Raw genomic sequence first — 26,175 nt, 5'->3', positions numbered from 1 at the left:
CTTAAGCAGCCATATGGTGACGCCCCCTTGTATTGGCTGGCTTCCTTAGACAGGTTTGACTGTAAATGTCGATCTCGAGTTATTAATCAGATAAAAACGGACATTTCTCTTGATTTTACAGTTTAAAAATATATATTGACTAATATCATTAATGAACAAACGATTGTGATACAATACATATTCCATTATCAAGGCATCAATTCCATTGTCAGGCTAATTAACATGTATAGCAAGTGACCGAGTATTGCAGTAGCCATACAGAAGTTCCCTACCGGTATTAAAATTTGTTAGTGTTAGTCCAGTCCCTTGGGGTTGTTGGCAACAGTGTAATGACTAAAAATGCTTCAACGCATTTAGGAGCTAAGAAACAAAATTTATTTTTACTTAAATTTCAAAAGTGACATTGACCAACAAGCATAGATCATAAAGTGAACACAATTTGTAAAACATAACGATTGATTTCATCGTTGATAAAAATAAAAACAATCAGATAACAGAATGATAACAACAAATCATACACAACAATTGCCATTTCTACATTGTATATGCATAGCACCCTTATACACTATTCTTACAGATTGTACAGTAATGAAATAGGTATTTCTAGAATAGCATAGACGACATAAATTAATTATATGTATATCCATGAGATAATTAGAGGTTAACATATCCATAATATAGGTTAACACATCGGAATATGGACACACCATATTTATTTGTATAATACCTATTTAGTTTTAATAGACATATGCACTGACCAATGGGTACGTATATGGTTCGTATGGGTTTTCTTTTTATTTGTTTCACGTAAAGTGCATTTTTGCGTTCTACATACCATGTCTTGTGTTTACAATGGCGTAACTGTATTGTTATTTATTGTATGTAACTTTGAGACATTTTGAGCATAAAAGTGACGTTCGAAGCATCATCATCCGTTTAAACTCCCCAATTACGCACAGGCGGAGTACCACTGAGTTCCCTTTTTTGTTCATTTCTTCCTCGTCGCCTGTTTTACTTTGTGTATCCTTTATGTCTATCATGTACATATATCCATACCAATCCTGCTATAGAATTGCACAGGGATTGCGTTGTTCGTTTGTTGCTTAATCTATTTAGAGAGTTATTCTTTGACGTTTTATTACACGTAATAACATTCTTACATTTTGTGTAAATAAGATCTGCAAACAGTCTTACTGGTTAAGACAATGTGTGTATGTGTACTACATGGCAGTCAAAGCTGCCGACCACGTTTCCACCAAAATACACACAAGTCTACTAAATTTCAATCATACCAAACACATGCGTCCTAAAAGCACCGGACAAGAAACCAGACTTAAATCGTATGTAAAAGGTTGCTGTTTCTCTTAGCGGTACCTCTACCAACTTCTGAACATACAATGACTGGTCAAAACTGCCATGGACTGAGCAGCCCTGCTTTGTGTTAGATACAATAGCAGTGGTACTTCCTTTATCTCTCATAACATCATACTCAAACATTCTGAAAGAAAAAATGTGCTTCTGCCATAATATTTTCATTTGATTTTTGAGCAATATGTAAGTTTAAACCTGCAATATTAGGTGAATATCATATAATCTGGACTATATGTAATAAGAAACATTAGGTACTTTCAAGCCCGAAACAACGACAATCCAATCAAACGATATGCCGACATTTTACCAAATGTCAACTCAAACACTTCTTTTCTAGAAAGCGGACTAGCATTAAGTATTGCAGAACATTCCATCGTTAAAACAAATAACTGACAATTCAAACGACAGCTGAATTAAGAACAGCAATAAAAAGAAAACAGAAGTTTATAGTTGTTCATTTCTTACCTCATGTTTATTTTCAAGCACATTTTGGTTTATACTCACTCATTTCCGGTACAATTGTTCTTCAAAAACTTAATCTTTGTGTACAGAAAGTATGTCCCACCGCCCATTACATGAATTCCTTTGTTTTTATATGCCATTATGTTGCCATTTGATAGATCTTTCTGCCATACAACCTGACCTCTACTAACTACAAAACAAGATAATCAACTATTTAAAATCTTACATTCAAACTTCTAGGTATAAATGACTCTTTCTATATTTCGTTTATCATTTTGAACAAATAGCAACAACTATAATGATATCGACAGATATAAAGATATCGAAAAATATAACTGTCTGTAATGAAGATTTTAGTTGTAGTATTTCTGATAAAGATATTCAAGACTTAATCGTAATAACGTTTTTAGCAGTGCTCGCATGATACAAAGATATTCAAGATTATATTTTATTACCGTCTATATTTTATAAAGATATTCAAGAGTATATCCGTAATAACGAATTTAGCAGTGCTCGTATGATACAAAGATATTCAAGATTATATTTTATTATCGTCTATATTTTATAAAGATATTCAAGAGCATATCCGTAAGAACGATTTTAGCAGTGCTCGTATGATACAAAGATATTCAAGATTATATTTTACTAGCGTCTATATGTTATAAAGATATTCAAGACTTTATCCGTAATAACGATTTTAGCAGTGCTCGTATGATGCAAAGATATTCAAGATTATATTTTACTAGCGTCTATATCTTATAAAGATATTCAAGACTATATCCGTAATAACGATTTTAGCAGTGCTCGTATGATACAAAGATATTCAAGATTATATTTTACTAGCGTCTATATCTTATAAAGATATTCAAGACTACATTCGTAATAACGATTTTAGCAGTGCTCGTATGATGCAAAGATATTCAAGATTATATTTTACTAGCGTCTATATCTTATAAAGATATTTAAGACTATATCCGTAATAACGATTTTAGCAGTGCTCGTATGATGCAAAGATATTCAAGACCATATTTTACTAGCGTCTATATCTTATAAAGATATTCAAGACTTTATCCATAATAACGATTTTAGCAGTGCTTGTATGATACAAAGCTATTCAAGATTATATTTTACTAACGTCTATATTTTATAAAGATATTCAAGGCTACATTCGTAATAACGATTTTAGCAGTGTTCGTATGATACAAAGATATTCAAGATTATATTTTACTTCCGTCTATATTTTATAAAGATATTTAAGACTATATCCGTAATAACGATTTTAGCAGTGCACGTATGATACAAAGATATTCAAGATTATATTTTACTAGCGTCTATATGTTATAAAGATATTCAAGACTTTATCCGTAATAACGATTTGAGCAGTGCTCGTATGATACAAAGATATTCAAGATTATATTTTACTAGCGTCTATATGTTATAAAGATATTCAAGACTTTATCCGTAATAACGATTTTAGCTGTGTTCGTATGATACAAAGATATTCAAGATTATATTATACTATCGTCTATATCTTATAAAGATATTCAAGACTATATCCGTAATAACGATTTTAGCAGTGCTCGTATGATACAAAGATATTTAAGATTATATTTTACTACCGTCTATTTTTTATAAAGATATTTAAGACTTTATCCGTAATATGATTTTAGCAGTGCACGTATGATACAAAGATATTCAAGATTATATTTTACTACCGTCTATATTTTATAAAGATATTCAAGACTATATCCGTAATAAAGATTTTAGCAGTGCTCGTATGATACAAAGATATTCAAGATTATATTTTACTAGCATCTATATGTTATAAAGATATTCAAGACTACATTCGTAATAACGATTTTAGCAGTGCTCGTATGATACAAAGCTATTCAAGATTATATTTTACTAGCGTCCATATCTTATAAAGATATTCGAGACTATATTATCCGTAATAACGATTTTAGCAGAGCTCACATGATACAAAGATATTCAAGATTATATTTTACTAGCGTCCATATCTTATAAAGATATTCGAGACTACACTGTATATCCGATTTAACGATTTTAGCAGTGCTCGTATGATACAAAGATATTCAAGATTATATTTAACTACCGTCTATATTTTATAAAGATATTCAAGACTACATTCGTAATAACGATTTTAGCAGTGTTCGTATGATACAAAGATATTCAAGATTATATTTTACTTCCGTCTATATTTTATAAAGATATTCAAGACTATATCCGTAATAACGATTTTAGCAGTGCTCGTATGATACAAAGATATTCAAAATTATATTTTACTAGCGTCTATATGTTATAAAGATATTCAAGACTTTATCCGTAATAACGATTTTAGCAGTGCTCGTATTATACAAAGATATTCAAGATTATATCTTACTAGCGTCTATATCTTATAAAGATATTCAAGACTACATTCGTAATAACGATTTAAGCAGTGCTCGTATGATACAAAGATATTCAAGATTATATTTTACTACCGTCTATATCTTATAAAGATATTCAAGACTATATCCGTAATAACGACTTTAGCAGTGCTCGTATGATACAAAGATATTTAAGATTATATTTTACTACCGTCTATATTTTATTAAGATATTTAAGACTTTATCCGTAATAACGATTTTAGCAGTGCACGTATGATACAAAGATATTCAAGATTATATTTTACTAACCTCTATATTTTATAAAGATATTCAAAACTATATCCGTAATAAAGATTTTAGCAGTGCTCGTATGATACAAAGATATTCAAGATTATATTTTACTAGCGTCTATATGTTATAAAGATATTCAAGACTACATTCATAATAATGATTTTAGCAGTGCTCGTATGATACAAAGATATTCAAGATTATATTTTACTAGCGTCCATATCTTATAAAGATATTCGAGACTATATAATCCGTAATAACGATTTTAGCAGAGCTCGCATGATACAAAGATATTCAAGATTATATTTTACTAGCGTCCATATCTTATAAAAATATTCGAGACTAGATTGTATATCCGTAATAACGATTTTAGCAGTGTTCGTATGATACAAAGATATTCAAGATTATATTTTACTAGCTTCTATATCTTATAAAGATATTCAAGGCTATATCCGCAAGAACGTTTTTAGCAGTGCTCCTATAATACAAAAATATTCAAGATTATATTTTACTAGCGTCCATATCTTATCAAGATATTCAAGACTGTATCATTAACAACGATTTTAGCAGTGCTCGTATAATACAATGATATTAAAACGTATATTTTACTAGCGTCTATATCTTATAAAGATATTCAAGACTATATCCATAATATCGATTTTAGCAGTGCTCCTATAATACAAAACTATTTAAGATTATATTTTACTAGCGTCCATATCTTATAAAGATATTCAAGACTATATCCGTAATAACGATTTTAGCAGTGCTCGTATAATACAAAGATATTCAAAATTATATTCAACTAGCGTCTATATCTTATAAAGATATTCAAGACTATATCCGTAATAACGATTTTAGCAGTGCTCGTATAATACAAATACCTGTATATTCAAAATTATATTTTACTGGCGTCCATGTCTTATAAAGATATTAAAAACTATATGCGTAATATGATTTTAGCAGTGTCCATGAAATATCAATCTATTCATGATTACATCAGCACGATCCCGAAGAAACAACATTTATTGTCAGTCAACATTTGCCGGGTTAGACCTAGTGTTTCTTCACCTCTATTATAATTCTGGCATGTAAACAAATAAAAATGGATTTGAAACCAAATCGCTCATTTAAGCTTAGGTTGAAATTTCATTAAGGCTGTAAGTCGACTAGGCCCTACTTCTGATATAGATGCTAGCGTAAAAATTAGATTAATTGACTGAAGAAAGTTTTCGTTTTCTTTTTAATTTCTAGTCTTTTTTTTTCGCATTTGCAGGGAATTTTATTAAGGTCAGTTTCACTTATGCAGGTTATTTCCTACTTTCGTTTTTTGCATGTTTTATGCAGGTTATTTCCTACTTTCGGGTTTTTTACATGTTTTATACGAGGTTATTTTCTACTTTCGTTTTGAGCATGTGCAATCATGTTTCATTCAGAGATTGTAGCTATTGTAATAGTTAATACCTATACCAATTGTATGCTTTAGCAACCATATGTATTCCACGTTGATGTTTTATTTGTATTATACTGTTATAGTCCCATGCATGTAATATGCCATGACTAAAACTTGAGAGAAGGAAAGAAATCGGACGAGGTTATAACGTGTACGTGTAAATCATGCAAAAGACACGGACGGACGGAGCGAAATAGCCTTCAAAAAAGTTACTGATGAAATAGAGTCTAGTACTTTATCACTAATATTAGAGCTTATCTCAGCTGGTTTTTATTTTATTTAAATTGTTATGTCGGTCAAGTTGAAAATAGGGTAAGTGTGAAGTTCGTATGTTCAAAACTGCTTCCTTTACATAGAATACTAACCGTTCTAAGGCGGTGCCCCTATTTTCTACTTGCTTTTTGTCCATTTTGTTTTATATGCTACGTATATATCGTCTTGTTTGTTGGTGATGTTACTTCCTTTTACTCTCTCCACTATCCCTTTATGAACCCCCCACCCTCCCCCATCCCCACTCCGCCCGTTTCTTATGCTACAGTGTTTACACCATCCTTAGTTTTCATATCTTTCATATTATTACAATTGCATATTTGAAGCAACCCGTCTGCTGTGTCCGCTACAGTTTCTATTTCTAGTTGAGCTATTTGGTAATGTGTGGTTTTAGCGATGTTTGTTTCCAGGGAGTGTAGACTCACCTTATATATTTTTGTACGTAATGCTGAAGCTGATGGAATGAACAGATTTTAAAGAAAGTCACCTCAATCATGTATTTTAAAAATATAGGATATATAAATCTATATAATGCAATAAGATGACCTAAGTCGGGTAACTTTAATTTACAGGTGATATAAACAGAAGTAATAACAGAAAAGAACATTTTAGACACTATAAGTATAAGTAATTTAGTCGTTGGTAAGCGTTCAAATAAATACACAATTTGTTATGATTATGTCGGCCTTGTGTAGACATTGGAATAATATAATGTGATTTTTTAACATGTAATATTCTTTCTTTCATGGAAGTACTATTTTATTATCTGATTTTTGTATTAATAGCTTATTATTTATAGTGACTATGTCAGTATGATCTAAATGATATACACATGTCTTCAATATTACAATGACATTCGAATTTATTACCTGAGGTAGACTTAACACTTATTAAAGTGTTCATGTAATATACAAATACAATACGAGAGATCTTCTAAAAGTTGTTACTGGCCTCATAACTGCCAAACACGAGTTCAATTGTCAGCATTAATATGTATAATAAGTATAATGATGGATAGTTTCTGACAAAAATGATTATTAGAATATCACATTTAAGTGTCAGATGAAATACCAAATCAATCTGATCTCAAATATAATTTGTGTTCGCATGCCCGCCATGTTTAACTTTTAGATTTTAAATATCTTAAAATTAAATTTGAACTGTTAAGTCTGCGACCAATTATGTTTTGTGTCCATAAACATAGTACGTTTTTAATACAGCGCTTTGAAAACTTCTTTTTTTTCGATGACGTCATAAAATTAAAACATAAATAGTTAACATACCGATTATTATGTTGGACAAAGTATAATGAAATTACAGTGCATGTTGTTGTTTTTTTCAAAAGAAATTGATAAAATATGGAACTATAGTATCGGTTTTTATAAGGCCACGACATACTTTTCACAGCTTTACAGGACAAACTTATATTTTTATTAATATATATTCAAAACAGTATTCGAATCAATGTATTCTAGATTGCTTACAGCCTCCTACTAATTGCATAGAAGAGCGTTTCCAATTGAGGATTCTGTTTATCAGCTGGCCATTTTCTTCAACTCTTTCATGTACTGCCGTCTTCTGGAAACCTCCCGGCTTGATGTTGGATCCGTTTTGTTGCAACGCGATCACTTCATCTTCCAGTTTATCAATACCTATTATATCGTGGAGTCATACATTACGTACTTGATTTTACATCTATGTTAATCCAATGTAGATAAAAAACGAGGGGAAACTTGATTCTTCTTACTTAATTTTATTAACACATTCAGGAAAGGTTTTATATGTAAGTCAAAAATATGTGTAGATTTCTTGGTACAAACTACCTTCTGATGAGTAGAAATTTCTACTCTCGATTCAAAAATAAAATATAATTACGAAACTAAGTAACTTACTTTTCCGAACTTTCTGTATATTTGTGTCGTATGTTTCTAATTTCTGTAAAAGAAAAACATGGATTCTTAATATGCCAGTCTGAAGAAGTATTGATTTATTTCATAAAAAGCTCCAATCAATGTTATATTAATTGTTTTTTTTTGTTTGCACCATACAAACATTCACTGTATTTCTGCTTATCATTTATAGAAAATGAGCTGCAATATAATTTTATTATATTTATCTTGCATTACGCGGATGCAATGGGTATAAAACAGTATACTTTAAAGTTCCTCGCCATCAGGTACATTTGTATCATTAAAATTAATATAGAGTTAATATTAGATTTTCATATTAAAACATTTTCCTTAGTTTATGTAGAAATATGCGTTGTATTTTCCATACTCGACAAAATCAATTTTAATTTTAGGATTTTAATTTCCGTTTAGCGTATATATCAGAACAGTATATCCACAGGGGTTGGGGTAAGGGTGAAAAGGTTTAACTAGTAAATACTTGGTCAATGTGTCTAACCGATTTTTAAAAATGTATATGTGCTTTCTGTAAGTATAAACACTTTCATTACAAAATAGATATTAGATGCCAATGTGAATGAACGAAGTTCAAAATAATGGTGCCATATGGTACATTTGTTATTGAACGATATCACAATCTCGTTTATCCTGTACAATATGTTGAAAATAAATGAATATTGTACACTTTTATTGTCACTTAAAATGTGCTCGTTATCCGAAATGATTATTTTTTGACTCTCGGAATCCTGCAGAAATCAAGTTAGCATTTGGTCTCAATCAGTACCAGGCTCAAAATAGATCTAGGAGTATCAACTATGTTAACTCGCTCCATTTTGTAGCCTTGCATTTGTATTTTTGTTGATCTACTCTCAACCGTATCAACGTTGATGACATCCCGTAATTACCACTGCCATTTCATTTCAGTCTGATAGTACGTCCAACTTAGTCCAACTCATGATTATCACTTCCATTTCATTTCATGTAATATTACTGTGGACGGACCATCAGGGGAGGTAACTGTACTCACGGATTGGGTCTACGTCCAACTTAACCGCGTCCGATTCCCATCATAAAAACATGTTTTAAAATTTAGAATATAAGACACGAGTAAAATCGTTCAGTATGCTGTAAGTAATTTATTTATCTTGTAAACAGATATGTACCTTGTGATATAATGGTTTAAAGAATCCATTATACCAAATACTTCTTAAGCATTCTTTTCAGTTAGCTTTACGGTCAATAATAAGTCATGTACTTTAAGAATATATTTCGCATTCCTTTTCACACTTAGCTTTACGGTCTAGAAATTAGTCATGTGCATTAAATGACAGGTTACATTATATCGCCCAGTTAATGCATTGTCCAGCAATGCATGTTTCAAAATTACTATATTGTTTTGACAACTGACTAACTGGATAAATGACAGGGTAATTATAAACACCCGGTCTTTTGATCACGCCGCATGACTCAAGTCACGAATCATTTCTTTCATAAGCAGAAGTTTTGAGACAACACTTCAGTATCATTCTGGTACTCAGTTAGGTTAGATGCGTATGTTCGATACTAGCAAAATGAATTAGTTAGATAAAGACCGAGGCAATTAACGTTGAAGTAATTATGTCGAAGAATAGAAGTTCTGTTAATAACTGAGGAAATGTTAGTGAACTATGTTAGAGAATTATGAAGAAAGACATTGTTGTATATATTATCTTAGAACTTAGTAAAATATTAAATAGTAGTTATCATACAGAACAGAGTTGTTGTTGTTGTAGCTAGAATAGTGAACTTTAGACCCTGTTACACCACACGGGTTGATTTGGTGCCTTAAAAGAACCAGGATTCGAACGAACCTTCGAAACGTCGCGGACACAACACAAAAGAAGTACTACCAATACCACGAGGCCACCATGACGAATAAAATGGAATAACAACACTTGCGAATTGGCAGACGACTGGAAATGGAACTGACGACCGATAAACCTCTTAAGACAGCTGTTAGAACCCCCATGAACAAACGAAACGTACGGACAAGATGCAATTTAAGGCTCGGCAAGGAAAGAGAACATCCATGGTGTATGGTTATGGAAAAAGAAATCGATACTCCATCAGGTTAGTGACTGTTCATTTTAACTCGTATACCAACGATGCTATTCGGGAATTCTTTAGATACATTTTTGATTTGAAGAGATGTTCAGCTCTCTTTAACATTTTTTTACAATTTTACAGGCGATCCAAAAGAAACTTTATTCTTAAATTTTACGAATTTTCGTACATTTAAGTCAACAATTAAGATTATTTTACAAGAATATCATATAGAATTTTTCGAAAATGGTATATTTCATAAGGAAAATGCATTATTGTTGTAAAGATAAATTTCAAACAGATTACTCATTAAAATATAAAATTGACAAGCATGTAGTCCAGCTTCGTTTTTTTGTTATATTAAGTGAGGAATACCCTTAGGGAAGTAAAGTTGTATAATTGCTCTCAATTACTAAAATGACAAGATAACATTGTATGAATCATAACCCAAATGCTCTGAACTCCATGAGATTTTGAGATGACGTTGATAACGTCTGTGATGTGTGTGTAACGCTATATGTATTATTAAAATGTATCGTTGTATGATGTGTCAAGAACCATCATAGAGCATGTGTAATGCTTATACATAGTAGAATGTCGCAAGAAATGCGACCGTTGATGAAACAATAAGTTTCTTATTTTATGAGTCTTAGGGGAATTATGTCGCTAGGAAAGCGACCGTGTATTGATATGGACAGGCCCGTGTGCAGGATTTGTTTGCTGGGGGGGCCAACCTGGGGTGGGTTCGGGAGGGGTATCCCCTCCCGATTGTGAAATTTTTGTAATATGGCACATGAATAGATGCATTTTCCTGCTACCTGAAACACCTTTAAGGATGCATGAATGTATTATATATTTGAGGAAAAGTCTACTTTTTAATCATTTCATCAAGCTTTTTCAATGTATGTATGATTGTACAGTCACAGTGTATGGACTTATTTTTCTGTATGATACCCAGTTGAAAAAAATGTTAAAGTTTTAAGATGATTATAAAAATAGATGTGTATTTTATACTTCTTTGACTGTACAAACACATCACAGCACATATTAAATGATATTTTTATGTTAAAACCCTCATAAGTAAACGAGTTTTAGATGCGTTTTGTAAGATTTACCGAAGAACTACTTTTAAAACTATGAGAGTTTTTAAGTAAGGTTATGGACCCAAAAGAGTAAAATTAGATACAGTAGTTTCAAATTCATAATTGTTGTAAAATAAAAAGATAGGATAAATATCTATCAATTTAAAAAAATTGGGGAATGTGCCTTAATGTAAAAACAAAATACAACCATCATAATGTTTCAATTTTCAGATTCATTTTATGATTTACTTAACAAAACCAACAATGTAATGATCATTTTATAACACATCCAAAGAGTAAAAAACATAATAGTAGTAGTAGTAGTAGATGAGTTTATTTATACTCGCCGCCGGTTACACCATATGGGCGAGACTATCTGCGCCGTCATCTCCGATCCTTGAGCCGAGACGGGCGTCTTGTCATGCCGCTGTCGTAGTCCAGTTGGAGTACCAAGTTCTTCGTTCGATGATGTTTCAAAATTACTATATTGTTTTGACAACTGACTAACTGGATAAATGACAGGGTAATTATAAACACCCGGTCTTTTGATCACGCCGCATGACTCAAGTCACGAATCATTTCTTTCATAAGCAGAAGTTTTGAGACAACACTTCAGTATCATTCTGGTACTCAGTTAGGTTAGATGCGTATGTTCGATACTAGCAAAATGAATTAGTTAGATAAAGACCGAGGCAATTAACGTTGAAGTAATTATGTCGAAGAATTGAAGTTCTTTTAATAACTGTGAATATGTTAGAAAATTATGTTAGAGAATTATGAAGAAAGACATTGATGTTTATATATTATCTTAGAACTTAGTACAATATTAAATAGTAGTTATCATACAGAACAGAGTTGTTGTTGCTGTAGTTAGTAGAGTGAACCTTTAGAACTGTTACACCACAACCTTTAACTTATTCCGCATAAAATCCGTAGAAAAGGCAGCTATTAAGTATGTGCATGAACATACAGTGAAGTCATGCTCGATTTGCCCACAAAGTTTATCTGGGACGTTCATAAAAAACAGGCAGTAGATCTGGTTCCTTATAAAATACAAATACAATTGGGCCAATATATTTTGCTTGAGATGACATGCTTTCCAGTAACTGCTATAATGGCAATGGTTCGTGACGCTGAATGAAATGCCTGGGAATGAAGACGTAATAAAAATGGTACGACATCAATGGAGAAAACACATTAGTGGGCGACTTTTTTTTACTGGAAATGCTTATTACATGACATATGATGTGCTGCACAAATCCCTGCACAAGTTCGGACTTTTTTCTTTTCACCATTTAAGTCATCGTTGTGTTAAAAATCATGTCTGAAAGACAGATGTACTGTACCTCGATTATGCCGATATTCAATTTGCAGCTATCAGAAAGTGCAAACATTATTTGGAAATTGTAGAATTACAAAACAGATATTACTACAAAATATTCTTGGATACTAAAAAGATAAATCAATGACTAAGTCATGAAGACTAGAGCTAATTACTATTGCGAACCTAAAAGTCCCTTGCTCTATCAGAACTTACTTCTGTGTGTAAGGATACTATTTATAAAACTTTAACTGAAATCACAAAAAAAAAATCAGGACTATATTTATCTAACAAGTTAGATCCATTTCATTATATGGTGAGAGATTCAAGTTGAATAGAGGATCGCTGTTTAGTAAAAACCCTCCACTTTTACATTGCTAAGTTTAATATAGAATAATGTTCGTATTCGTATACTCAGTCAGTAAAAAAAATGCGTCAATGAAAATTACTCAACTAGATCTACATTTCATTCTTAAATTTACAGTGTTGTATTCCCCTTAAGACTGGAAAACTTTACGTTTCAGCAGCTAAGAAATTACGACTTATCTTAGGGGCACATAAAATGATAAAAAAATTACAAACCCCCCCCCCCCCCCCCCCCCAAAAAAAACAAAAAACAAAAAAAAAAACATAACGCTTATATTAATTCAGTACCTCATTGATGCATCAATACACGTATCGCTAGGAACCAATATTATATAAATTGTCGCCTTATAATTCTTATTAACGTGTATTTGAACATATCCTTTCACTACATATTTATTAGTCATCTAATTATAATATCAAAGACAAAATAGGAGGTTAAACGAATATTCTTGAGATAAAGCTTCAATGTCATTTTTAAGTTATATATTTATAAACACTTGACAGAAATCTAACGATGAAATATTATATATAGCAAAATATGATGAATTATGTACCATTTCTAGTTTTTGGGGAAAAAGACCATAAAAGACCATAAATTTGCATGATAAGGAAGGCGTACATTTTGGCTAGAAATTGCCCGGTAAGGCACGTACGTAATATCGGTTAAGCACACCCTTGGAGTTAACCGCCTATTGTATATACGGCATTTGCGAAAAGTTATTTACCGCGCGAAAAAGTAAATTTAGGATATTTTTACACATAACGAAATACCAATAATATAAACAAAAATGGAAGGGCGGCTTAAGGGACAAAATGAATTATAATAAACGCGAGATCTAACTATCATTCTATATGTAGCACATGGTGTCTACCGTATATTGATATACAAAAATTAATACTCCCGTGCCCTATAATCAGCCGGCTCTAAAATACATCTTAATTATATTAGCGATTCTATAGTCATTTTGTACGGAAATAAAGAGGATTTGAAAATTCGTTTGATATCACAATGGTATTGTTTTAGTAAATAGCAAGAGTCATTTCCAAAAGGAAACCATTTTTAAATTCTTAAAAATGGTTTGAAAAATTGCTATTATGTATGCAGCATCATACACGCTTTTAATCAAAATTAGTTAAAATACGTTATACATCCTTGGTTACAAACAATGTAATTCATCGTGCAGCCGAAAGAATGCACATAAAAGACATTTACTAAACTATATCGCATTTAAAATTTAGGATGTATTAAAAATATACACTACTCTCACTACAGTTTATGCAATATGTATTTCTTTCAGTCTCTAAAACGGAGTACTTACATCGTTCATACGACGACAATCGTCACAGGACGCATGCTGCCGTATTATTTCCTTTGCACGTGGGGAATCCAGTTTCCCGACCACAAACTCTTCCATAGCAGCATCAAGTGAGATTTTGTCTGACGTGACATGGTCGTTTCCAATACGTAGTGGCATCAACATAACGGAGATGACAGACACGGCACAAGTAATCAAAATGATGTTCAAAACTGCCAAAGTCAAGAAAATTTTCTTTAAACTTTTGTAATTCTTACGAGATTTCACAATATCAGCATATTCAGTTTCAAAGAATTTCCTGAAATCTTCGCTTCGAATTAAGTCCTGCACTGCGTATTCCCTTTCACTTCTTGTAAGTAATGGCACCGACTCTCTTTTCAGTCCTATGGCACGTCCTTGTGGATTCCTCAATAAATATCTTGCTTCTTTTACATCTGATGACATGTAGAAATAGTCATCATGTTTGCTTTCTTCTGAAAGATGCACATTTCTCCGCTGACACTCAACATCTGAGTCTATGGCGGGTCCATTACGTACTGCATCCAAATGTCCAATACCTTGACCTGAGAGTGGTTTTGGTGTTTTGGCGCAATCGCTAACGGTTTCATCAGATAAATCCGTTTGTTCTGTACTTCCAGATGCGTTCGTTGCATTTGAGCTCTCACTTGTGAGTCGAGAATGTGTATACATTTCTTCATTTGAGATATCAAATGTATTTTGAGATCAAAAGTAAATGTTTCTTTTAAAGTGAAAGGTTTGCACGTCATGTAGGCCTAAATGGAATTTTCTTTAATTACTCGTCACTGATAATTTCAACTTTAAAAAAAGTACAGTGAATATTTGCTAAGACACTACACTTTGAGTTTATAGTAGAGCTGTTGGCGGTAAATCCTGAAAAAGATGAGATATTCTTATTATACCGAGTGAACGTAACCTAGAAATTCAAGAATAAACTAAAAATAACAGGTCAGGGACATATCAGGCTTGAAATAGGTCATGCGCGCTCACTGTAACGTTTACAAGAAAACGAATGTAGTGTTTATCATATTCATAATTTATGAGCAGTATTGCAAGCTCGAAGATCTGAAAATAAAATTTTCATTGTAAGCGTGAAAATATATCAGAAATAACATTATCAATAAAACGTGTTATTTTGTAAGTCCATGTAATTTGCGTTTCAGCTACATGTAAAATCGTTGTTCTCATTTTAATTGCGACTATTTAACTAATATTTGTATCATCCTTCATTTTCATCTGCCATTACTTGACTTTTATGCGTACAAATGAATTTGTAAAATGCATTTAACTTTCTAATTTAATAAAGGATAAGTCAATAAATCAATATAAATATATTTTTGGAGAAACAAATGTGTCATAACGCAATTTAAAAATAAAAAAAACAGGCCTGTCAAAATTAATAGTGCTAAAAACTATACAAAACTGCATTTTTTTTGTATAGGCATGAACCATTCCGGTAGTTCAGTGCGCATTACTTAACGCAATATTCTGCATGAAAAAGTACCTACCTGTGAAATTACGTCCGCAGCATTCGAAAGTAACAAGTGATCAGATTAATTCATAAATTATACACAACTTAAATGCAACTGTTAGCATGTATAAATCTGATATTCAGTTAGGCAGCTCTGATTTCATTTTAATGAGGCCGTTAACGTTTTCCGAAAATCTAGACCATAATTAAACGATATCAGAAAAAGCGGTTATATCTACCTTGATAAGGGTTATAAATAGGTCAGGTAGTAGGAAGTATATTAAATGTCAACACAAAATAAATATATAATAGTTTGATTCGACAGAGACCATCTTTTCGATTGGTTTTAATTATATAATGGGATATTGGATGATAATCAGATGAAAGCAAGAGAGGATAAATAATCTAAATTCATCTGGCCGATAAAAAAATCTACTTTTTTTCTGATACAGCGAATATGTAACAGGGATTTCCGTGAATTGCGTCTTAAAAACCGAAAGATCCAGATATAAACTATACAGCATTCTAAATGTTTCCGAGGGGTCTTAGTAGGATAGTTTTGACAATTTCAAGTTTGTAGCTAATTGTATTTCTTATTGTAATAATCTGGCAAAATCACAATATTGATTTTTTAAAAAAAAAAAAAAAAATGTTGTTGCTATATACGCAACTCAGATATTTCTGAAATTGGTAAAACGATCCATTCACAAACGAAGTTAGAATTGACTTTTAAAATTAGTGTAAAAAATGTAACTGATGTGGAAGTGGTTCCTTTGCTGAAAAGCAATACCGTGTTAATTTCTGAAAATTCGTTTCGAAGTGAAAAATAGTTTCTCAATTTTTAAAACATGTTCTATCGTTTTAATGATCCGTTTGTTCCTTTGTGTTGCGTTTAACAAAGATCACTAGGCGGCTTTCCAGCTTTAATAGTGGAGGAAGACCCACGGGCGGGATTCTGGGTAGAACCTCCGACCTTCCGTAAGCCAGCTGGATGACTTCCTCACATGATGAATTCAACGCCTAAAATTAGGCTGTAACCAGCATTGGTGAGGGGCAAGTGATTTGCAGTCTTCGACCCCCCCCCCCCCCCCCCAATTAGGATCAAGGTCACTGACCAATGTGCTTGGTTTGGATCGAAACTATATAACTCACAAGCAGAAAGTGAAATTCAGAAAACAAAAACATGCATGTTTCTTTTGCAAACATAATATGCTGATTAACGTGACCATGATGTGGGCGACATGAGACGTATGTTAAAGATACGAGATAGTAAAAATTTGACATGGACCTTATATTCTGCATCTAATAGTATTAAGAAAGAAAGTTCAGGATTAAACCATTTTCTTTCATATTACATCTAAAAACTTACTTGGGGTGGCGCAAAAGTATCAGAAAAGAAGCTTGATCTTTGGCAGGAAGGTGTTGTAGGTAATCACTGTAATAAATACTATTTACAACTTTCCTGAAACTGGCAAATAACTATTGAACAAATCGTTGTTTAATCCAGACTACGTCTTTAACTACTCTGATGAAAAACTTACATATTATTAAAATAAATAGAAGGTTCAAAACATATTATCATTATTAATACTTAATGAGTGCATCTCATATAAATGACGTCTCTAAAATATAGAGACATTTTTAAAAACTGCTTAAAGATTTCTAACTTTGATCTAATCATTTAGTTCATAATTGCTGACGTACATATTGCGGCAGACTTGCGAGCTGAATATCTAAAACAGAACAGTTAAAAGAACTGGATGAAAAGCGGGCTTAGACACTTTCCAAAGCGGGATGATTGTATCTAATATAAACTGTTCCCCCGTGTTTCTATAGACAGGATTATTATTATTATATACCACATTTATATAGCACTGTTTTCATATAAAAATACGTTCAAAAGTGCTTTACATAAAAACATTTATATAATGTTCAATAAAAATGGTGATTGAACTATTATAGAAAGAATTTAAAATTACATTACGGTAATAAGATACCTAGCATTTTAAATTTAAGGTAAGCAGATCAAAACATGAAACAAAATACAATATCGTAAAAAACATTAACTAACCTATTAAAGGATGGCACCAACGTATACACATTAGGAGAAAACATGTACATTTTCACATTAAGAAAGCATATACACATTAGGAGAAAACCTGTACATTTTCACATTAAGAAAGCCCTTTCAACATTTTTGAAAAATGAGATGTTTGTTTAAGTACGCTGAAGTAGAATTGGAGGGGCAAATTTGAACTATCTTTCGGGAAACTAACCTAGCAAGATTGTGTAATCTACGTTTACTTTATCGCATATATCTGTATTTATTACCTCCCTTGACCAAGTGGGCTGGCCAAGGAACTAGATCATGTTTATCTACAACCGCACTTATTGCGATAATCAGTAATTGTTACCATTCCAAGACCATGACGCTTGTCCTGAGCAAGGAGATATTTTATTAGTAGTCAGAGAAGCGGATCTTGTCTATCCATAACTGTGCCAACATTCCAATACATTGACCAGTAGTTTCGGCAAAAGTAGTCTCCCTTGAATATACACGGATCGCGGACCCGATAACGTTTATCGATAAACAGTTTTACTATAGATTTGTATAGGAAAATATATTTCAAACATTAAAAACGTATTTTTATCGTTATTAAACAAAATTTTATAACCTCGTGAAGTGATCTTCATTTTTTACCCTTTATTTCAATATATTTTTTATCGATGTGATACAAAAACTTATTGCTTCCATTTTTGTTTGAAGTTGATGACTATGGTCTATATAGAAATTTTGAAAAGATTGGTTATGTCAGGTTTTAAAAGGCTATAAAAGTATTTTCTATCAAAATGACATTATTTTATAACCCGTGAAGTATTCTCCATTGTCTGAACATTGTCTAGGTATTTTTTATTTTAAAATTAAATAATGACAAATTGCTTCCATTTTAATTTGAAAATGAAGTAATCGCAATCTTGAGCACGCTTTTCACAAATATTTACTTGACGGTACGACGGCACAAGGCAATGCTTATCAATGTGTTGCATATCTGTCTGAGCGTTTTATTTATTGATTTATATACTATAACATATATACATAACATATACTTTATTCGGCATAAAATGACATTAATTTATATATTATGATTAAATGTAAAACTTTTTGAATTAGCAAACTTTAAGTCACATCTTTAAAGGCGCTCGCTACAGTTTCGTTTTTTTTTTCCTCAATAATAGATTTTGATGAAATGTTTTGTATTAAAAGATCATGTTAAGATGTATTGAAAAATGAAATAAAAATACTAAGTCACCAGCTTTGTTTCAATTTAATTTGCCCCTAGACATGGTGCTATTTTAAACATTTTTCAAAATTTCTGTAATCCTAAAATATCTTTCAGTAAAGTACAATAATAAGCATAAATTTGATTATCTAAGCATTTTTATAACGGAAAACAATATATCTATTTGAAACATGCTCAGAGAAATCAAAAGAACATGATTTTGTAAAGAAAGGAATACTTGTTCAGCAGACCCAAGTGCTATTTTTGCCTATTTTTGTCAGTTTTAAGTTGGTACTTCTGCTATTTTATCGAGTTTCACATAATAGAATTTAATCAAACTCTGCACATACCTTTGGTTATGTCTACATAGTCTAAAACAAAAAGAAAATTGATAGGTCACCATATTAGATTTCGCTTAAATCAAATTACAACGAGGTAGGGTGTGACGGGCATTTATACAACGCAGGATGGTACGAAATACTCTTTCAGTGTTTGAGCAAATGACTTAGAAATATATATATAAAATTATCAAACGGCAGATTTCTTAATAAGCGGATTTTAAGGTATTTCTGAAGCATTTTGATGGCATAGAACGATGAAAGTTTCCGCCCTTTTTTTAAACAAAACCTGTAGTTTACGAATGTACGGTACGGATACGGTACGGGATTAGAAACAGCTGTGACTCAATGCAGAGTTTGAACGCTGGTAATAAATAACAGCCTCCAGTATATGTCGGATTGAAGCAATTTGAACTAAAAGTACCTTAAATGTATATATTTTGTAACCATGGTGATACTTACCCTAACCTTTAGTCAGTATATTAAACATTTTGTACATTAAATGCATGCGAACATGCAATAATTTGCCATACGCGACATTAGATAATCACTTCCGGGCATGCGCAGAAGACCGCACCAAGTCTGCAGTGAGCTACATCGAACCAAATTGGCACGGTGTTGGGGTAAATATCGACCCGTCTGGAAAAACTGTAGTGGAAAATTGGTCTTAAAAAGTCCGCATTAAATTAAAAAGGCATATAGAATTAATTCTATGTAACTGCTTTACAAACTGTGGCCGATATAATTTTTGACGATATTATAATAAACTGTTCATTAATTGAAACATTTCACGAATTTTTTTTATATATTATATGGGCCTAAAATATTACATACAACCATGGCTTCTTTACGTTCACTGATCACTGCGTGAACGTAAAAGTATAAATTACAAATTAATGAATGATGGTCATATTTTGATTTATTTACCCGTGCGTGCATTTCAGTAGAAGATGAAAATAGGTACACTTTACGAAACTTATTATTGAAATTGAAAAAAATAACAAGTATATATTTATCAAATACAATAATCACTTTCACCGGTATATGACCTTTTTCATTATCATGATATTGGCAGATATCTTTTATGAAAACAGGGACATAAATAGATATATGTATACATTGTTCCTGATGAAAATAAAAACATTTTTATAACTATATCATTATTCATGTATTCTACATTCCATAAAGGAAAATTAATTCCTACTAATTTAATAAATAAATATCTGTTTTATCGTTTAAGCTATAAGAAGATATATATGGCAGAACATCTCTACTTAATGTCTCAGTTGATGATTTTTATTACAGACGTATTTTGGGGGTAATTAGCATAGCCTGGGGTGTTAATCTTGTCTCCATCCAGTGTATTCGCAAAGGTCCATAAAACATCACGCGTAAAACACTTACAGTCAATAGGCAGTAATTGTCAAAATCGAAATTTTCAGGGCGATGAATTGAAAAAAAAAATAACACGAGAACATAATTTTACAACGTTACGCTTCGCAGCAAAAAGGGGAAAAGCTTTCAAAAGGGAATTGAAAGAAAAAGAATTGTTTTGTGTTATGTTTTATCCTTTACCACTAAAAAGTGGCATTTTTTATTTTTATATTTCCGGTCCATGTATTCAACGAAACTTTTAACTTCACCCAGTATATACATGACAGAAAATACTCATTACAAACGCATGATGAACAAGTATTTTTACTGTAAAATCGTACATTTTACTTATTGTAATGTTTAATATATAATTATTTATAACTCATGGAACAATGTCGGTATCTAGCAAAGTCCATAAAATACATTTAATTACAGTAGCTTAAAGATGTGTTATATTCTGCTTTAATTTGCATACTTCAATAATTCTATCTAACCAAGATGCGTTGCTCAAAAATGTAGAGGCGAGTTTATATAATTATGCCAAACAGCAGGTTTATCGATATTTTAGTGTAAAGGGAAACAACTACAACGGCGCACAAGGCAAAAAATCAATACCGGCAAGAGTTGCGGTTTTCGTATATTTCACGCTCAAAGGTGGGGATGCTTCAGCAATTATCATCACTATTGTCCATGGTGCCTGTCTGGTTAGGGATATATTTCAGTATCAGTCAGGGAAGAGAACCTTGTCTAACAATTTAATTTCATATCGAAGGCATTGGATCTTAGTGGTAGCGGTTAGCGCTAGGTTTCCTCTTAGAGCCTCCATGTCAGTACTGGTAGGTGTAGGCCTCAGGGCTTTTCACTATATCCAGCTATGGCAAAACCTTCTTCCATAATTTCTAAACCATAGGGCTGTATTCACAGTCCTTACTCAAACTCACACTTGACTAAAACATGAGTATATCTAAAGTGGACTTCGAGTGGATCATGCGGGAGTGTGAGTGAAGTTATCATATTTTTAAATCCCTCTCAATTTTAGCTTCCGGAAGGACAACTCAGCTTTAAAATAAACATAAGCTCTTTCTTTCACTGAAACTGAAAATTATTATTACATCTTGACTAAACTCATGCCAGTAATTCTTGGTGTTTCAGAGCAAGTTTCAGTTATTACCAACATATCATTGATCCGATGTCATTTAAAAGAAATGAAATTAAAGATGACACATTTAATTGGAGGGAGTATGTATATTTTTCAGCATGAATGAACTGTCATCTTAGTTTGTTAAAATGTAAATTTTCGTTTCAGCGACGTGCGTTTCTGGTCGTTACAGTGACGTACGTGTATTTCTGGAAGTGACTGATAAGCACCGTTATGCTGGGTTTCGACATGTTTAATTACCTATATCTAGTTTTAAAGAGTTTACATCAATTAAAAATTTGTTGATTTGTTTTCTTTGATGTGTTTACGTCGTCCTCAACTTTATTGATAAAATACAAGTTAAAACTGTTTTCAAAAATGCCATACAAATATATATACTTTTACTCATGCGCGGTACAGAGGGAGTGGGGGTCCGGGGGTCCGGACACCCCCTGGAAAATCCTTAAAAGAAAGGAAAGAACATGCTTTTTTCGAAAAGGTAACATTAGGACTGCATTCAAAGTGTATGTGGCTGCGACCCCGACATAATTCATATTTATATTAATTATCTCAAAGAAACTAAGAATAATTTTTCCCAAATTTAACAGGTTAGTCCATGAAATAAGGGGTATATTGTATATAAAATTGCAGTAAAAAAGGTGTTCTTAAATGCTCCTAAAAAGTCGTCATATGACCTATCATGTGGCGGTGCGACGTTAAATCCAACAAAAAAAAAGCTCCTAAAATAACCCAGAATGCAGGAAATAAAGCGCTGAATTTCAAGGGGTGGGACATGCCCCCGAAACCCCCTAGCTGGACGGCACATTTTCTGGTCAACCTGTTCAACAAGAACTTATTGACAACCCTGTACCTTTAAACGGCTAACATCCACACAACACACACATCGAATATTTATTGTGTGAAGACACACGTGTGTCATAGCTGGAACGACTGATCAATACTTGTTAGACCTTCCTGGTCATAGTGAGGGGTTCGGTCGGACCCCCTCTGAGAAAATTGGCTTGATCCGCGCATGCTTTCACTTTATATACATACATGTATTCGACACTGTTATTGTACCTTCGTATGGATAAAATATTTTTGTAAATCTATCATTTAAATTTGAACACTCAAGTATCCCCAGGACCTCCTCAACATTCACTCACTTTGGAATACACACCTTTATGAATACAATTCGGGATTACATGTCCTCCAGTGCTTTGATAGGTAGTCCTATTTGCCAAAGATACTACATGGAAATTAAATAAAAAGTTTCAGAAAAGCTTGAACAGCATGCTGAAAAATGACCAAATCAAGACTTCAGTGTTACAGTCGGTCTTAAATGTTATGAACACCAACCGTTAATTTTTTAAATTGTTTTTCATAATATGCAATTTCTATCATGTTTTTTTCCTTTCCTTTTTTTTTTTTTTTTTTTTTTGGATTTAACGTCGCACCGACACATGATAGGTTATATGGCGACTTTCCAGCTTTTATGGTGGAGGAAGACCCCCAGGTGCCCCTCCGTGCATTATTTCATCACGAGCGGGCACGTGGGTAGAACCACCGACCTTCCGTAAGCCAGCTGGATGGCTTCCTCACATGAAGAATTCAACGCCCCGAGTGAGGCTCGAACCCACATCGATGAGGGGCAAGTGATTTGAAGTCAGCGACCTTAACCACTCGGCCACGGAGGCCCCCTTTTTTCATAAAATGACACTGAAGTAGGCTAAGGTTACAACTATAAGCAAACTTCTGGATTACTATTTACTCGTCAGACCATTGGGGCTGCTGTGATTTTTTTCACGTTATTTACTACAAACTATTCAAGGCTTGGTGAATCTAAACGAGATCTTAAAATTAAATGACGTTAAATCATAGCTTGACATAAACGTTTCTTTCCTCCATGAGTTATATACTTACGAAAAACATGCACGATAATTGAGTACGCCACTTATGACAAATGTTTGAAAAGGAGGAAATTGGAGTTTTTTCCCCATCAGACACTTAGTATGTCAACGGTATCAAGCACTGTACCACTTGTGGTTATAATTGATCATATTTAGATCAAACGCGGTCCTACACTTCCCATACCAATTATAGCTGTTTTAAAAAGGAATGTCCAACTTCCCTCTGACCGAATAATAATAAAAAACATTCAGTTCAATTTTTTTCGGTATGTAGAAGTTGTCGTTTTTGGTTTAAAACAGAACTTTCAACGCGGTATTGCCGTAAAACGATTACAAGTTTCTGTAGCTAATTGTAATCCTATATTTTGAAAAGTTATGTTTTTCTGAAAGCTCATGTGACACCTTTTAAGAATTCTTTTTTTTTCTGCAATCAGTATGGCGGCCTCTTGAATTTCTAAATGGCTGCTATAATTGAATACGTATGCATTTATATATTCAGTCTAGCCTTCAAATAAACCTTTTTACCTGTATATTTCTAATAGTTTAGGCTTGTTTTTATAATGTTTATATAAAGTTTTAATTAAGTATAATTGATTTTTTGTACATGAACAACATTTCAAATGCAAATATAGGTAGAAAATCGTCTTTGTGTACATGCAATTCTTAAATGGTAAAATGTGGTTATTCTTTAAAGGAATTAATATATTTCTCCAAACACATGCGTAACACTTCATTTTACACATAATATCAATTATTTAAAGACATTGTATTTATAAGTTATGAGTGACGGGGTTTAGCAAAAATCCATGCTGCAATGAAAAACCTATTATAATGACAGAAAACACAAATATGTTATCCGATTTTCCTTTCGTTTAAACATCATCACTTAAACTATAACAGTCTATACAGTATTTTGTTTATTTATTCATTTCAGTCTTATCTATGTACAATGCAACTAGCAAATACATGGTATTAAAAACATAGCATTGCACATAGTCACTTTTAAGATAGAACTATAAGAGACTATAATTATATATATATATAAATTATAATTACCTTTGTACAAACTAAATTCTTCATCTGTACAAGCAAAATTGCAGGTTAAAAAGTTAGACTATTTCTGCTAATCACTACACACCTAAAATCACTGAAAACAATATTGGAAAACATTTATGAGCAATGCCCTATGTTCACCGAAAAAGTTTAAACCTTTCTATGCTATCATAATTTTTAAGAAGAATCAGATAAGAAGTGAGTAGATTAACAGATATTTCCCAACTTGGATAAACACCAAACAAATTAATTAATAAGACACTGCATACAAGTCTTAAAATACATGAGCTAATATTAAAATTGTTTACGATTTACTGTACAAAGTATTGTTTCTAACTTTTAAAATATTGCAACAAGTTTTTGCTATAGTTCTAATCATGTCTGGATGGGTAAACATGAACTTGAGTTTATCAATATCACTGAGAACTCCAAAATTACTGTTTACAGTGTTAGCTTTTTCAAACAATAACCTCCTGTTTTCTAAATATGTAGGACAATTGACAATCACATACTCATATTTTCGGACGATTTACCACATACAATTCAAAAAAGGATATAAAACAAGTAAATGAAATGAAGTGTCCCTCTTCATTCGCATATCTGATTTATGTTTACCACTCAATAAGCAAAAATATTATTGAGAACTGTCAAATTCATGCTTCGACTTGGCCTACATAAAGACTTAATTATTGAAACATCGAGTTTCAAGGTACAACAGAATTATCAATAAAGCTAGTCAACAGTCATTTATTTTTTATTAATACCATGAGAACTTTCCTTGCTACCAAGACAACGCGTTAAGATGAATATGATACGCATCCGTTAATACTGCTACATGTGAAGAAATGCACTTCCGTGGTCAAGTGGTTACGGTCACACATTTCGAATCACTTGCCTCTCACCTCTATGGATCCAAATCCCCGTGCGGTGTAGAAAAAATAAAATCTGTAAACAGATCCTTTGGAAGTATAGAATGAAAACAAGCAGAACAATAGCAGACTCAGTTTGATTGAGTTTGTTCATGAGAGGTAAAGAAATGTGCAACACCCCTCACCCCCAATAGCGCCGGCTTAAGCCGAACTCTATTACACATCTATTGAATGGACTCCATGATCCCAAAGGACAAGAAAGTATAAATGCACTGAATCCAAGTAAGGGTAGACTTTTTACAGCCGCCACACGGCACTTAAAGATTGTTGCTGTGATAGTTAATAAAATCTGTAAGAAAGATCCTTTGGATGCATAGAATACAACCAAGCAAGTCTTTTACGACAGGAAGCCTTCCAGCTG

At 32.4% G+C, this 26,175-nt stretch overlaps 1 protein-coding gene across 1 annotated transcript; it reads right to left on the bottom strand.

Moving 5' to 3' along the window:
- Nucleotides 1–352: 352 nt before the first annotated feature.
- Nucleotides 353–15,985, bottom strand: LOC123553902 (uncharacterized). The gene is made up of 6 exons (XM_045343638.2): nt 15,829–15,985; nt 14,306–15,193; nt 8,121–8,163; nt 7,713–7,880; nt 1,876–2,023; nt 353–1,498 (listed from the first exon to the last, which is right to left on the bottom strand). The coding sequence occupies exons 2-6, from the start codon at nt 14,990–14,992 to the stop codon at nt 1,276–1,278; spliced, it is 1,269 nt and encodes a 422-aa protein (XP_045199573.1). The 5' UTR covers nt 14,993–15,193; nt 15,829–15,985; the 3' UTR covers nt 353–1,275.
- Between the last annotated feature and the right edge of the window lie 10,190 nt (nt 15,986–26,175).

The sequence above is a fragment of the Mercenaria mercenaria genome, chromosome 7, assembly GCF_021730395.1.
Source record: "Mercenaria mercenaria strain notata chromosome 7, MADL_Memer_1, whole genome shotgun sequence".
Taxonomy (NCBI): Eukaryota; Metazoa; Mollusca; class Bivalvia; order Venerida; family Veneridae; genus Mercenaria; species Mercenaria mercenaria.
Note: the sequence above shows the minus strand (reverse complement) of the source record. Positions and strands in the feature narration are given on the sequence as shown.